Source organism: Misgurnus anguillicaudatus, chromosome 13 (genome assembly GCF_027580225.2).
Source record: "Misgurnus anguillicaudatus chromosome 13, ASM2758022v2, whole genome shotgun sequence".
Classification (NCBI taxonomy): domain Eukaryota; kingdom Metazoa; phylum Chordata; class Actinopteri; order Cypriniformes; family Cobitidae; genus Misgurnus; species Misgurnus anguillicaudatus.
The window spans coordinates 12175729-12191650 of NC_073349.2; the positions used below are offsets into that span (position 1 = coordinate 12175729).

At 36.9% G+C, this 15922-nt stretch overlaps 1 protein-coding gene across 1 annotated transcript in view; it reads right to left on the reverse strand.

Annotated features, from left to right (window-relative positions):
- cables2b (Cdk5 and Abl enzyme substrate 2b) overlaps positions 1–15922 on the reverse strand; it is a 31520-nt gene that overhangs the window by 7842 nt on the left and 7756 nt on the right. Inside the window, exons 2-4 of the mRNA XM_055188809.2 lie at positions 6170–6262; positions 1909–1986; positions 87–195 (exon numbers count right to left, since the gene is read on the reverse strand). Coding sequence (XP_055044784.1) covers positions 87–195; positions 1909–1986; positions 6170–6262 — 280 coding nt within the window. The remainder of the gene's footprint in view (positions 1–86; positions 196–1908; positions 1987–6169; positions 6263–15922) is intronic.

A 15922-nucleotide genomic window follows, 5' to 3' on the forward strand; every position in this document is an offset into this window, starting at 1 on the left:
GCTGGGGTGCAATAAATGAAGTAAGCCGCGGGTTGACTGTCAGTTCACTTGACAAAATGACTGACAGGTGTGGCGGGAGTACTTACCCTGCCATACATGCCAAGCTCCACCCCCTCCATCCCAGGAAACATCTCCATTGTGGAGGATATCCCACCGGATGAGTGTCTCCGCCGCTGGTCATCCAAGCGAGGGTCACTGAGAAAGAGAAACAGATGAGGTTTGGTTACCCGAGTTGAGCTGCCTGTGAGTAACAGAGCGAGTGATAAGCACTTACAGATGGGGTTATAAAATGAAACAGACTCACATCCCCTCGACTTTCTTATCTATACTTTTAGCCTGCTTGTGTCAAATGGCTGCAATTTCCTCTCTTTTGCTATCCATTTATGTGCATATATGAGAAAATGAGGGGAAAGTATGAAGGAGAGTTTCCCAAGGTCTGTTTCCTTGTTTATCTCTTTTAGAGAGAGGGTGGGAATGGAGGGGGGTTGATGACTGTGTCACGTCAGAGTCACAGACCCAACTCAGGGATGTGGGAAACATTTTTTCCGGCTGTATTTGAGTTCCCTAGATCCAAATCCCCAGAGAAGAGCAGTAAAACCTGATAGACTACGCATTGAACTTACAATTAGCTATCCAAAGCGACTTACAGTGCATTCAAGGTATTTGTTATATCAGTTTGTGTCCCAAATGCTACTATGACAGCATTAATACTAATTTGAGTACACCCTAAAATAAAATGGTCAGTGACATAACTTTAATTATTTTGTGTCCGTGTGGTTCAATTAAAATGTAAAAGGTTTAAAATTTCAAAATAAATTTGCAGATTACTTGCATACATTCTCTTTTTTATTTCATTTTGACAGAATATTTGGGGGATAATTGCAAAAATCTTAATTTGGTGTAACCAGTCTGTGTCAATTGGTGTAACTAGTATTTTTTTCAATGAAAATATATATATATTCAAAAATGTGGAATAAAATATAATCATCTAGTTTAGTGTAATATGATTTTTTTACATACATTTTTACATCATTTGTAAAAGATTATTTAGAAAAAAGAGCTGTTTTCAGCATACGTCACTCAGGACAAATATGACAAAAACGTATTAAAATTTACATTTAGAAATAACTAATAAAATTATATTTTAAAATTCTTTTTTTTTAGGATTACATGCTATCAAGGTGGATAAAATATTTAATTAATATTTCTTATTCTTTAGCGCAATTGGCGGTTACACCATATAAAATTTTCAGGTCCATTCAGTGTAAACTGTCATAAAAATGGTGCAAATGTAATTTTTTATTGCATAAAATTAACATAAATACACTATGTGCATTGAAATAAACCTGATGCGTGGTTTTAAAACAAGTTTTGAATTTCTCATTTCGCCAAACCGTTTTTGTCACTGACTCAAAAACTTATACACGACAATATACAAGATTCCAGTAAAGTTTGACAATAACAAATAGCTAAAACTGTGAATAAAATGAATAAAAAACTTTACATAAACTGCTGGATAATTTTTTTCACAATGCATTCTGGGATATTAACTGGAACTTGAACATGCTAACATGTAACAGAAGTGACTATTGTTGCCTATGTAGATGAATAATGTAATCGCTTAAGGGCCCATTATACTTTCACATAGGACATATGCCGTAGCACTACGATATGGGACATACTACTACTCATTTTAAATACTTGAACAGATAGTTTGTGAATTGGGACGCAGGAATTGGTTGCTATGGTGAATTTCTGTAAAGGTTCTTTGGTTAACCAGCTAAATAAGAATAAGTCCAGCTCACTATGGTCAACCTACTTCTCTAGCTAAGCTTTCTTCATAAAGAAGGACCACAACATATAACCAAATGTGACCATAATATATATTTAGTGTGTGTGTGTGTGTACCTGATGTAGAAACTCTCTCCGTACGGCAGCACTGAGAAGGCAGCACACAAAGACCTTTTGGCACAGATTAGCACAATCCTGCAGTGAACAGAAAAACGCACACACATAGGCCATTACTCAAAACTTTATTAGATGAATGACACACAATTAATCCCTTAGTACATTCAGACCACCAACAAGAACAAACACGACAACACCCGTTATGCCAAAAAGTGACAACCTTCAAAATACTGTTGAACGCCCTCTCTCTCTTTCTCACAAACAAAGCATGCACGCACACGTGCAGTATATCATCCTTAAAATTCAATTCCCTTGCTGTCAATATGATGAGGAATATAAATTTGTATCTTGTTTTATACCCTAAACATAGCTCTCACACAAAACAATATTACACTTGAAGCAACAGATACATAGCAAAACCACGTTCAAATGAACACACGGCCTACACATGCATAGGAAAACAAACGTTCACAAACACACACAGGAAATTTGATGGTATATGTGTCACTTATGTGTCTTTGACAGTATTAACCATTACTGAGTAAAGAAAAATACATCATCCACACAAGAAGATATTGAACAGAAAGTTTATTTAAAGATCTGATCACACATTGGTCTTATCAGTTTTACTTTGCTTTCCTTATCTTGGGACCCTGTGAATGTGAGTATGTTTGTGTGGAAGAGCCTGGGAAAACACAGTGGAAAATAAGGGTTGTTGTCTATTTAGGGACGTTTATATTGGGATTGTAATAAACATAGCTGTCATTCCTTATTTAAAAGAAGGCCAGATATCATAGAACAACCACGAAAAACCCCTAAAAGCACCCCACCCGTTCGAGCATTAAAGATTGTTCCTTCAGAATGCATAAGTAATTATGAGCCAAACCTTAGGTTTATACTGTGCCTAAACTGACCAACAATAATGTATTATTTAATCTCTAAGTTAAAAATAATCAAAAACAGTTTTGCTTTTTAAAAGTCATATACTTTTTTAAGAAATTCACTTATGGCAGTTAGCTGAAATTTACACCAAGTGCAAACAGTGTCCCTTGGTGGCAAACGCTCCACCCACTAATGTCTAGTTGGACCACCAAAGTTTAAAAAGATGCAAAAACACTCAAACGTCTTCAGTGGTGTCGGCAGTAGTGACAAAAATCGTAGCGCGTGATGTCCCCGGTTATAATCCGCCTTTTGCCGACCACATTCTTCTTCCTTTCCCTATTATATATTACACCGAAAAAGCATTTACTTTCAATAAAAATAAAGGAAACGATCAAAACGTGAAAACAAGTGACTAACGAGTGTTTATTTACAGAAAAATCTATTGCAGACAACGTTGTTGGGTAAATGCTGTTATTGTCACTTAGTGTAAATAGTATCTAACGATTAATCGCGTGATTATGCTTGCTATGCTTCTTACTGAATTAAGGTGAAATGCAGCTATCCAAAAACCAGTAGGGCTGGACCAGGCCCGGGGTGGGTAATCGGGTGAACCGGGAGAATTCCCGGTAGGCCGCTTCACTTTTTGGGCCGGTCGAGTTTTTTTTTTTTTTACATTTGTCACGTTAGTGAGTCTATCTTCTCTTAAATGACACTTCACACGTTTCCCATTGACACTGCAGCGCGCAGCCTCTGCATGGGTTGTACCATGTGAAGGAGTTTTCCCCTCCCCTCCCATAGAGTTGGTTCGGTCCATATAGCACGTCCAAGAAAACTTTTCTCCGGTAGGCTGGGCCGGCCCTACCATAACAATACGCGTCTGAGAGGAGGAGGGCGTAAAAAACAGGTTGAAGAAAAAATCCATTGGAGGATGATGCTGCCAAATGTGCCAAACTTACAGATTTTATTTTCAAGAGGACAACAACAGGTAACAACAGGTAACTTAAAGAGAAATAAGCCTAGTAATTAGCATTAGCAACGTAATTATTCGGCTAATACCGTTGTCAAACTATTTACAAGCCAACTTTTTTTTTGTTAAAATATTAGCCTTTTGTGTATACATGGCGATTCATAGACTTTGCAAATATTATGCAAGCAGCTTCTGAGCAGCAGATAAGCCAATCCCCGCTGAAAATGAGGAGGCCATGAGAAAACAATACGAATTAAAGTTATTTAACCCTCAGGTTGTGTTGAGAACCATATAACACATTTTGTGTTCCCAGTCAAAAATGACCAGCCGAAAAAAAGCTTATAAATCACTTGTTATGCTATATATTAATTTACCCAATATTGGATTCAATATTTTTGTCAAATTGTTTTCTTTTTTAATTAGGACTGGGTTTTATATTTCTATTTGCACCTGATTAATCATAGGCGTCATAGCATTAGCAATGCTAATAATTTATCAACCTTTTCTTGTGGAATAGACTCCAAAAAGGGCTGGATTATTTTTGACCCATAATGGGTAAATATTGGACAGAACACGCTGGGTTAAAATTGACCCAATGCTGGGTTGTTTTAACCCAACTGTTGGGTTATTATAATCCATGGTTGCATAACAACAATCCAACATTTGGTTATTTTTAACCCAGCGTGTTCTGTCCAATATTTACCCATTATGGGTCAAAAATAACACAGCCTTTTTAGAGTGTAGAGGAATATTTTTGTTAACTTCTCATCTTAAGTGAAATATTATTTAACTTTTACCTTATTTGTTTAACCATGATATTAATAGAAACTATAGTAAGAGCTGAACTGTTGCTTTATTTATCCAGTTTTAAAAAAGTGCTAATTTGGAATAACACTATGGAAAAAGTGGGCCGGTCTTGGGCCTGAAACTCCTGGGCTGAAAAGTGGCCCCACTCCGGCCCTGGGCTGGACAATGTATCGCAATTCATACTAATAATACCTAGGGCTGGGTATTGGTAAGGGCCTCATGATACGATACGTATCACGATACATGACTCATGTATCGTACAATGTATACAATGTATATCACGATACAATATGATACGTTGCATGGTGCGATACATTGAAATACTTTTTTAATCAAAAATGTAAAAAAATAGTGCTGAATTTTTTAAAAACTTTAAAAGCTGCAGGTGTTTTTAAATTTTCTGCCATTTTCTCACTCCTGCTGACTTCTGAGACATTGGCCGAATGGCCATATATGACACACAATTGGACAGCGACGACTACAGCAGCGGCGGAGGAGGCCATTTGACGCACACAAAGGGTTTCGATTTTTTTGGTTTGGTTTAATATTGACAGTAGAGATTGAAAATTGGAAAATTATCACGATAGTTAACTGTATCGATATTTTTGCATAGCCCTAATAATACCTGTCTGAATCGATTATGAACCGCAAAAGACACAGCTCTTTCATGTATTATGGCTCTTTTTCAGTAGGAAGTCCTTATCAATCTAAAATCACATGGATTTGAAAAAGCAACACTCGTCAAACATAGTCATTATACATATTCTTTATTATCATAAAAATACCCAAAAAGGTTTGTTGAACAGTGATATTAATATGCTTATAGACATTTCTTGAAACTGTGTATGTAAATGGTACTTCGTCTGCGAAGCATATTGTGTTTCTGCACAAGAGCGCCCTCTGGCTTCTGAATGTGGCGGCATTTCACCGTAATTAGATTGATAAGGACTTCTTACTGATCAAAGAGCCATAATACACAAAAAAGCTGTGCATGACTTTGCGATTCAGAAACGTATTATTAGTATTAATAGCGATTTATCATCGCAGCCCTAGTTAATAGCATCTAGCGCTAAACAATATGCTATTTCCACTTAGTGTAAATAGTATGTAACACTATCTGCACTCAAATTTTTATTAGTAGTTACATACAACCTCAAACATCTTGTGTTGTCCCTTTTACAAAATCAACACGAAATGACACATAATGTGTTAAAATAACACATAATGTGTTAAATAGTTTATCACAAAACAATGTGTTAAAATTAACACATTCTGGGTCACAATTTCAAATTTCAAAATTCTGCTATGCATAATACATTAGCCTGAAAATAATCCTAAAGATCTTTAAAGTATTTGTGTACACACTGTCAGTGCTTTGTGAATAATCTTACATAAGCATAGCATGCAACAAGTATAGAGAATTACTGCCAAAAAACATTCTGTTATGTGAGGAAAGAGTGATTCAGGGGGAAAACATGACCAATTTGTGGGAAAAGACTGACACACACACAGACATGATGTCAGATAATGATATAGACCCTGGTCCAGATGACACAGACCCAGCCACAGGACTTTACCACCCAAATATGAAGTTTATAAACACACCTGCTGCCCCTGGTGTCATACTGCCTCATGTTCCTAATAAAGTGAACTTTCTTCATGGAGCGTGGACGAGGAGAACCAGATGGATTACGACTCCTAAAAACAAACAGAAAGAGAGGACAGGGGTGACACATTCAATCTATTTGAACAAAGTCTTTCATATTTGGCTTTACATAAACCACTGATTAAAGATAATGCACAACTTTTATAATGCATTATTTCTGCTGTGTGACTTAAAAGTTGAAATATTAGTCGCTTTAGACTGGGTAGCTCAAATTCCCAGAGGAATTTAACCCAGGCATGACAACATCACATTAGCGAGAGGAACTGAAATAAACAAATTCAAACATAAAAAGGTTTCAAGCTATGTCTGGCTATATTTGATTTTAAAAGGTGTTTTACAATTCGTTGTAAACATGTGGACCTATTTTTCCAAAGGCCTCACGTACATTTTTGTGTGAGCATATCAGTGAATGCCCCTGACCACTCGGTGAGTTTCACGTCTTTGTGGACAAAACTTTGGTACATTTTAGGAAGGATTGTTCCAGTGCACCTATGCAGCCATTGTGGGGGCTGATACAGAGGAAACCGAGAATTCTCGGGCCAGCATCATGTGTCCAAATTTCAGTCAAAACTGTTCTATTTCATCATAAACAATCTGAAAACAGGGCTTTAAGTGTTAAATACTGAACTTGTCCTTTAACAATTAATTTAAAATAAAACAAGGGTTTGAAAGTTTCAAGTGTGCATTGCGGCATATTCAGTTCTAATACACTGTAAAAAAATTGTTGGTTCAACGTAATAAGTAAGTTTCCTGTTTGAGTTAGTTTGACCTAAAAATATTAGTTACTGTATGACATAAAGAGACACAATTGTCGTTTTTCTTTTTTGTCGGTTTCAGTCTTTGCTTGCTTTATTTTTGCTGTTAATGTTGTTCATGTTAGATATGAGAAAGATGCTGTTCTTGCATTTACAGCGGCAATAACGGCACGCTGGCGCATGACACGGCTGGTGCAAGACAAGAAGTTGTGGTTTAAACGTGCACATTTTTTATTTTTCTTGCCGAAAATGATAATCATTTTGCTAAATAAGACCCTTATGTCTACGTTGGGATCGTTTAGAGACCTTTGAAGCTGCGCTGAAACTGTAAACTGTTAAAGTCCAATAAAGTCCACTATATGGTGAAAAATCCTGGATAAATTTCCCTCCAAAAATATTTTCTTCTTGACTGAAAAAAGACATAAACATCTTGTATGACATGAATGGGGGAGTAAATAATAAGGATATTTTTTAAGATAGTGGAATAATCCTTTAACACTAGTCACAATCAGTACTAAAATAATTCCTTTTAGGTTGATTGTCTAAAAAAAACTGACATTCACTATAAAATCAGCTTTTTTGTTTTATAAATTATGTAGAAACATCACATAACAAAAGAAAATCAGTGGAAAGAGAAAAAGTTAATTTGGGATGTTGCAGATTAAGTTTTAACCTGGATTAACCTGTGTCATACACATCTTGTATACTTTAAACCAGTGGTTTTCAAACTGGGGGCCGGGGAACCCAGGTGGGCCGCGAAATGGTGCTAGGGGGGCCCCAGTTTTATGACATTTTATGAAATACATAAATTTATCATTAATTCTGTGTAATTAAACCTAAAAAAATAGGCTACTAACCAAAGGCACAACTGTTTTGTATAATTTAATGTTGTTTTTATTAAAATGTTGAGTTTTAGAACAGTTTTTCTTTGGGGGGCCGCGAAGGAATGCACCGTACACAAGGGGGGGCCGCACGCTGAAAATGTTTGGGAACCACTGCTTTAAACAACTGTTAATGCATAGGACTGTATAAGAGGGCTCTGCAATTTTTGTGAAAAATACAGACTATGAAACGCAATATTAGGAGATCAAGTTGGAAGTGCTTGGTGTTTTTCCATCTCTGCTGTGTTAAAAACACCTCTTTAGACCACATCTATCAAAGTTAACAGTAAAATGTCATGAGTCATTACTTGCATCATTCTTCAAAAAACCTTGCAACATTTAATTTGATCAAGAAATCAAACATTAAGATTATGTTTCTTCCCCATTCTGCAGTTACGTAATATTGAGCGTATGTTTGTTCTGATCTGCTTTTTTCTTCTTTACACAAAAATCACAAATTTCTGCCTCATGCTTTGAGCACAAAACCAGTGCGTGTCTACCTTCTGTTTGGTTTGAAAAGTATTATACAACCCAGACAAAAACACACAAACAAACAATGCTCCATCTCCTCCCTCCGCCAGAATCTAAATTACTGTTATCATAACCCGGGGCGAGAAACGCACCTGTGTGCAAGCAAGCGAGAAGAAGAGAGCAATGGAAATTTGAGACTGTGACAGAACACAAATTACTTCAATCTCGTTTCTTCATCTTTCTAAACAATTAAGATAAAAACAACACGACATGAACTTTGGAGCAGCTGCCCATCTGTCTCTTGCTTGATCCCACCGTTTCATTTTTTTCTTCACTCATTTTTGGTGTCTCTATTTCCTTGTTAATCCCCATTTGGATCCAACTCAACTCCAGGAAATAAGATGGAGAGATGAAACGGAGGAATAAGTTTGATGAGGTGAAACACGAGTCAGTTTGTGTGTTCCCCGGGATTCAAACCCACAATCTTGACATAAGGAGCGAGCTACAATAAACATATCTGCCACGGAATAGGCTTTATGCCCAGCTGCACTACTTCCTGAACTTCAGCCAGCTCCTTGTTTCCTGTCTGCCATTATTGGACAAACTGATTAATCCAGGTGTGTCTGATTATTGTTGTTGTGACTACTGAGGTCAGGCACACCTGGATTAATCAGTTTGTCCAATAATGGCAGACAGGAAACAAGGAGCTGGCTGAAGTTCAGGAAGTAGTGCAGCTGGGCATAAAGCCTATTAAAGGAAAAATTTAACAAAAAATGAAAAATCTCTCATAATTTACTCGCCTTCAAATCATCCCAGGTGAACATGATTTTCTTTTCCAGCTGAATATATTTTATTAAAATGTTATCATTTTATCTTCTTACACACGACTCAAAGACACTTTAAAAAGCAAATAGGTACTTGCATGTCTCACATCTCATGATGACACATAGATTTTACTGATGTGTTGCCTTATCTGAATTGAGTGCTTTTTTTCTCAATAAGCTCAAAATATTGACAATTTTCTCTCACCAAACCATCGTTTTGCTTTAGAAGACATTTAACAATCATGGTCCCTTCCCTTAAAGGGGACATCTCACAAGTTTTTTTAAGATGTAAAATAAATCATTGGTGTCCCCAGAGAACATATGTAAAGTTTTAGCTCAAAATATCATAGATAATTTATTATAGCATGTTAAAATTGCTACTTTGTAGGTGTGTCCTTAAAATGCAAATGAGCTGATCTCTGCACGAAATGCTACCCAGTCTCCTGAGGATGCGTATAAATAGCAGGAAGTGTAAAACTCGTGCAATACATACGCCAAATTCCACTTTGGCATGCATATGATACGCAAGTCCTTCCCATTCACTTAAACGGGGCATCTTTTTTTGTCGTTTTATTTATTGGTTTCTCATTTGTTTTCTGTTTTTTAAACCATTTTCGCTTGGAGTTTGGGTTAGTATGTCATTTTTATATAACAAAAAGTTGTTCTAACCCTAAACCCAAGCAAAAATAGCAAAATAGCAAAAAAAATGATAAACCAATAAATAAAACGACAAAAAAGATGCACCGTTTAAGTGAATGGGAAGGACTTGCGTATCATATGCATGCCAAAGTGGAATTTGGCGTATGTATTGCACGAGTTGTACACTTCGTGCTATTTATACGCATCTTCAGGAGACTGGGCTCATAAAATGGCAGTGCCGTGGTTGGATAGCGCAGATTAAAGGATAACTCCACTTTCTTAAAAAAAATCCTGATCATTTACTTACCCCCATATCATCCAAATTGTTGATGTCTTTCTTTGTTTAGTCGAGAAGTTTTTTCAGGAAAACATTCCAGGATTTTTCTCAATTTAATACACTGTAAAAAATTCTGTAGAAATTACAATGTTATTGCAGCTGGGTTGCCAGTAATTTACCATAGATTTAAATTTATGTTATTTACTGGCAAGAGTTTGTTCAAATTTAAATAAATTTTAAATATTAACAAGTCTTTATCTTTACAGAATAAAACTATACAATAACAGCCTCATGCAAAGCATTCTGGAAACCAGAAATCATCATCAACCTTTTTCTGTTTTTTGCTTCAGATTTTGTTTCCCAGAACGTTTTGCCTGATGCCGTTCTTTTTAGTTTTACTCTGTAAAGACAAAGACCTGCAAATGTTTAATGTTCATCCAACTTTGAACAAAATGTTGCCAGCAAACAACACAAATCCAAATCTACGGCAAACTACCGGCAACCCAGCTGCAAATTACTACGGTTTTTCTCACAGTGTAGACTTTATTGGACCCCAACAGTTTACAGCCAAACGAGGCATAGGGGTCTTATCCAGCAAAACGAATTTCATTTTAGGCAAGAAAAAAAGCACTTTTAAACCACAACTTCTCGTCTTGCAACAGCCGTGTGACGCGTCAGCTCGACCTCACGTAATCGCGTAAGCACGTAGAAAGGTCACGTTTTAAATATCGTGGCTGCCCGATGAAACTCACATATGTCCAAAACGGTTACTTTTCAGGAAGTGAAAAAAAAAACACTGTATTTCAAAAGCAGTTGAATATAGCGTTGTCCTACTTGGTAGGGCATCTTTACATGTAACCATATTCTTGTCAATGTAATGATATAATCCATATTTGACCAAAATTAAGTTTAAATGGACATACGTGCACATTTTACACTAACGGTGGTCGATGCGCGTTCTTCCGATCATTAATTAGAATGGCCAAGTCGCGTTTTATATTGACAGATGAATACGCTCAGTTTATTAAATAGCCTACGTCTTAGTTAAATACGCTTAGTTTATTTAATATTAATTATACATTTATTACATGTCTCTTGCAAACTATGAAGGGACAATGAATCAATACACTGACATCAAAATCAGATGACATGATTTCACAACTTTTCATTGGCCATTTAGATATGTGAAGCATACTGTATACGGAAATTAACCTGGACATTCAATCCGTTGAAAAATCTCAAAATCGGCAAAATGGACATACGTGGATTTCATCGGACAGCGACGATATGTAAACACACACTTGCGGACCATTTTAAACAATAAACTCTCACAAAGACATTCATTAGTATCATTCCACATACAACAACATCGAAACGGTCCTCTTTTTTCACATTTGTAAACACTGGCGTAGTAGTTTTGCATACCTCATGTGTGACCTTTTTGACATGATGACGCATTACTTGAGGTCACGTTGGCGCATCACACGGCTGGTGCAAGACAAGAAGTTGTGGTTTTAAAGTACAGATTTTTTATTTTTCTTGCCGAAAATGAGAATCGTTTTGCTAGATAAGACCCTTATTCCTTGTTTGGGATCGTTTAGAGCCCTTTGAAGCTGCATTGAAACTGCAATTTTAAACTACATTTAAACTGTAAACTGTTGGGATCTAATAAAGTCTATTAAATTGAGAAAAATCCTGGAATGACATAAGAAGGAGAGCCAAATTTCAATGAGCTATTTTTTCACATGCTTGCAGAGAATGGTTTACCAAAACTAAGTTCCTGGGTTTTTCTTTTTCACATTTTCTAGGTTGATAGAAGCACTGGGGACCCATTTATAGCACTTTTCATGATATGTCCCCTTAAATACCACCTGCTACTAACTACCAAGTTGCAAATCACGATTGATTGGCTATGACAAAATCAGTCAATTTTAAAAAGGCTTGAATCTGTCTATTCAAATGTCCTGTTTAAATAGGAAATACATCAACAAAAAAAAGAAAGCCATGCTCAGTAACCCATTTAATGGGGTCTTTCAAATCTCCCTCTCCTCACACAGCACTAGTACTCTTTATAAAACATAAATCTCATAATCTCAGGTCCAGTAGATATCTGTCTCTCATACCAGAGGATCAATGATGTTCCTGGCTCAATGAGGAAATGGCTGGAGTCAGGCCACAGTGATGTCACAAAGCTCTCAATAAATACCCTGCAGTAATCCTGCCTGACTGGACAAGCACAGTATTACCGTACAGAGCGAGCATATGGCCCAATTCCATGTTTTCCATCGTCCAATGGATGAAAGATTCAGACTAGGCTGGATTATCAGAGCTGAAGCAAAGACTGAATTCACTGTATTACAAACCAGAAAGGAAGTGGCTTAGAAGATGCGTGGGTGAAATGTCAGACCTCAGTCAGTGGGCTCACAGGTTACAACACAGTTTGCGTACGATGGCATATTTATTTAGCTTTTGCTAGCTATGTCTTAAAAAACACATCTTCACCCAACACTTATCAGTTCGCCTACAAACCTAAACGGTCAACCGAGGATGACATTTGCCTCAGCCCTTTATTCTGCCCTTACACACTTGGACGGAAACAACACATATGTCAGAAGGCTATATATTGATTTTAGTTCTGTCTTCAATACTGTAATTCCATAAAAGCTCATCTCCAACCTTCCTGTTTCGACATCAGCCCCTCCCTCTGCAACTGGACTTTCTTACTAACAGAACGTAACTTGAACATAACTACCTACATTGCCACTTGCATTACAATGGCCATTGGACATTTATTGCGCTGTAAAAAAAATCTGTAGAAATTACAATGTTATTGCGGCTGGGTTGCCGGTAATTTACCGTATATTTAAATTTATGTTATTTAATGGCAAGAGGTTGTTCAAAGTTAAATAAATTTTAAATATTAACAAGTCTTTATCTTTACAGAATAAAAGATGCGAGGAAAGAGTTAACTGCACTATCCATAGTTATTTGCATTGAGCTGATCTTTGCTTCTCTTACAATAGTCTATTGTATGTACAATACATACTATATGTAAGGAATAATTGACGACGGGCCATTGAATTATAAGAAAATAATGCACACCAAGGTGGTAATGCGGCACGACGCGAAGCGGAGTGCCGTTACACCGCAGGTGTGCATTATTTTCAAATAATTCAAAGGACCGGAGTCAATTATTCCGCTTATACCACGGTTACCACAAACATTGCTCTGGTGTCTATTTTTAAGACATTTGAAAAGATAGGTGTGCGGTTTACAGAAAAATAATCAACACCCATAGAACATTTCTCAGCCAATCAGAATGCAGCATTCAACAGACCCGTGGTATAAATTTATATAATATTGTTATTTGCACTTTTGGTTAGATGCTAACTGAATTGAATTGTCAGTGAACTCTTCCGAATGACAATAAAGTTGAATCTAATCTAATATTCAAAACATACTTTGGCATCGAATCTTTACATGCAGGCAGCTGTGTTTCATCAACCTCCTGCTAGCATCACGTTGCTTATGCGCAGTGTGAACGCTGTAACTTGTTAACAGGGATGCCAAAGGTTACAGCGTTCACACTGTGCTCATAGGCAGCATGCTGCATAGCAGAACTAAGCTAGCTACAAATTGATTTGAGGCCAAGGCTATATATTACCTCTAAGTATAAATCAATATACTGGATAAAACTAGACAAGCCAATGCTCAATATGGCCAGTCTGCCGACGAAAGTCGCGCCTTCCAGTTAAAAGAGCCAATCAGCAATTGAGAAAAACTGACGATTCTCTGGGGGTGGGGCTCTGTACTGAGTTGCTTGCCAACCTGTGTGCATGCGTAGTAGCTGAAACTACCTTGAAAAATATTTTTTATTCAATTTTTTGTAAATGCGATATCAGTAATTGTAGGATAGAAATATTTAGTGTAATTGTTATTTTAGCATGCAATTTGAAACGACTGATCAAGTCTACACCACTTCTCAATAACCACTTTATAATTTATAGCTGATGTCGCTAAAGAAAATACTCAACATGGTTACTCAGAAATCATCTCTGTTTAGAGCAGCTCAGTTACGCAACAAAAACGGCATCAACCAAAGCACAAAGCCAGCCTGCTTTAGCAATTACTGCTTCACACGTGATGTAAAACATGCAGATATAATGACACTATTAGCAATAGCATCCGTCATTTTAAATTCTGATTATGACACAGGTCAGGTGCTATTAACATACCAGCAGAAGACAAACCCAAGGTCCGTCGGCAAACAATTTCACTTCCCTAACAATACATATAACAGGTTTACTTCTTCACTTTTGAGTACTGATTTCCTATAAAGAAGTCAATTTAAAGGTCAACATTGTAAATGATTTTCATTCTGAATATATATATTATTAATTAGTGCATTGTGTGTTTTAGATCTTAGATCTCACATTATCTGGCACCAGTGTCTCTGTAAATCAGTGATGGAGTACTCGAGTCCTGGACTCGGACTCGAGTCCGACTCGAGTCACTATTCTTTGGACTCGAGTCCGACTCGAGAATCCATTCTCTGGACTTGTGTCTCGACTTGGACTCGCGGATTGATGTCTCGTACTTGGACTCGGACTCGAGGATATATACAATCGGACTTGAGCATTCATCACTTTGTTTTTGACTAAATATGTTATAAAAAATTATATAAGGTGTTACACTTTTCCTGTTTCGTGCCCAAGACCGGTCGCGATCTCCCTTCACAGACACTGCTACCTCTCGCTCTCTTTGCTTGACAACACACTCACTGACGTCACTCACTTTTACGCTTGTGCAATGCATGATGCATGATTCGCGGGCTAAATGTTCACATTTGTAAAATGCAGAAAGACGTGCCCCGGATCGTGAAGTTCGCCTACGCGAATTTTGCTTCTAATGCTGGAAAGAGCAGCGCTAAATGTTGTGTGTGTAGGTAAAAGACTGGGACAACCTCAAACTTTAACAGACACCTGTCACGGATGCACACAGAAAAGTAAGCAAAATGCTTTGCTTTCCATTGCCTAACGTTAGCTTTTTTTAAAAAATATTACTGACTAATGCATATATAACAAACAGAAGAAGCTAGGGTTAATGTATGTCTGGTTCAGATTACAGCATTTTTTGTCTGTTGATAACTTAAAAAGAGTAACTACCCTAATCCAAGTTTATTTAGTTACTGATCTGTAAGAATGATGGTTTATTAGTGCTGTTCATTGATTTTGATGTACGTTTGGATATAAAGTGTTTCAATACTACAATATATGGTGTAAAAACGTCTGAGTGCTGCCCTCTTCAGGTTGAACGGTGGCTACTGCAGTTGAATTTTCCTATTTGATGTTGGGTCCAAAAAATGACTCCTACTATGGAAAATAAATTGTTTTTTTAAGAAAATAATTTCAGGATGTTTTCTTAATAGACTTCAATGCCAACTCAGTTGTTTGTTCTTATTTCCTCAAAAAACAAAATGCAGCATGATTACAAATTAAATTTGTAAATTTTCTACGCTAGTTCTCAATCACAAGTTTACAACAATGGAAGTACACACATGCTTTTGATGGCTTCGTAAAGTTACAAAGTGTGTTCCAAAGTGTATGTCAAATCAGTAAATAAACTCCCTTTGGAATCGTGACAGTGGTGTCATTTTTGTTTAATGTAGAACCTTTTTAATACATTTTATCAGTTTTTTGAAGGTCCCAAAGTGGAGACATGTAGGCACTCTCAGACTCGAATACAGGACTTGAGACTCGACTCGGACTCGAACTCTGGTAATGGTGACTCGACTTGGACTCGACTCGGACTCTTCTTTGGTGACTCGGACTTGGACTCGGACTCG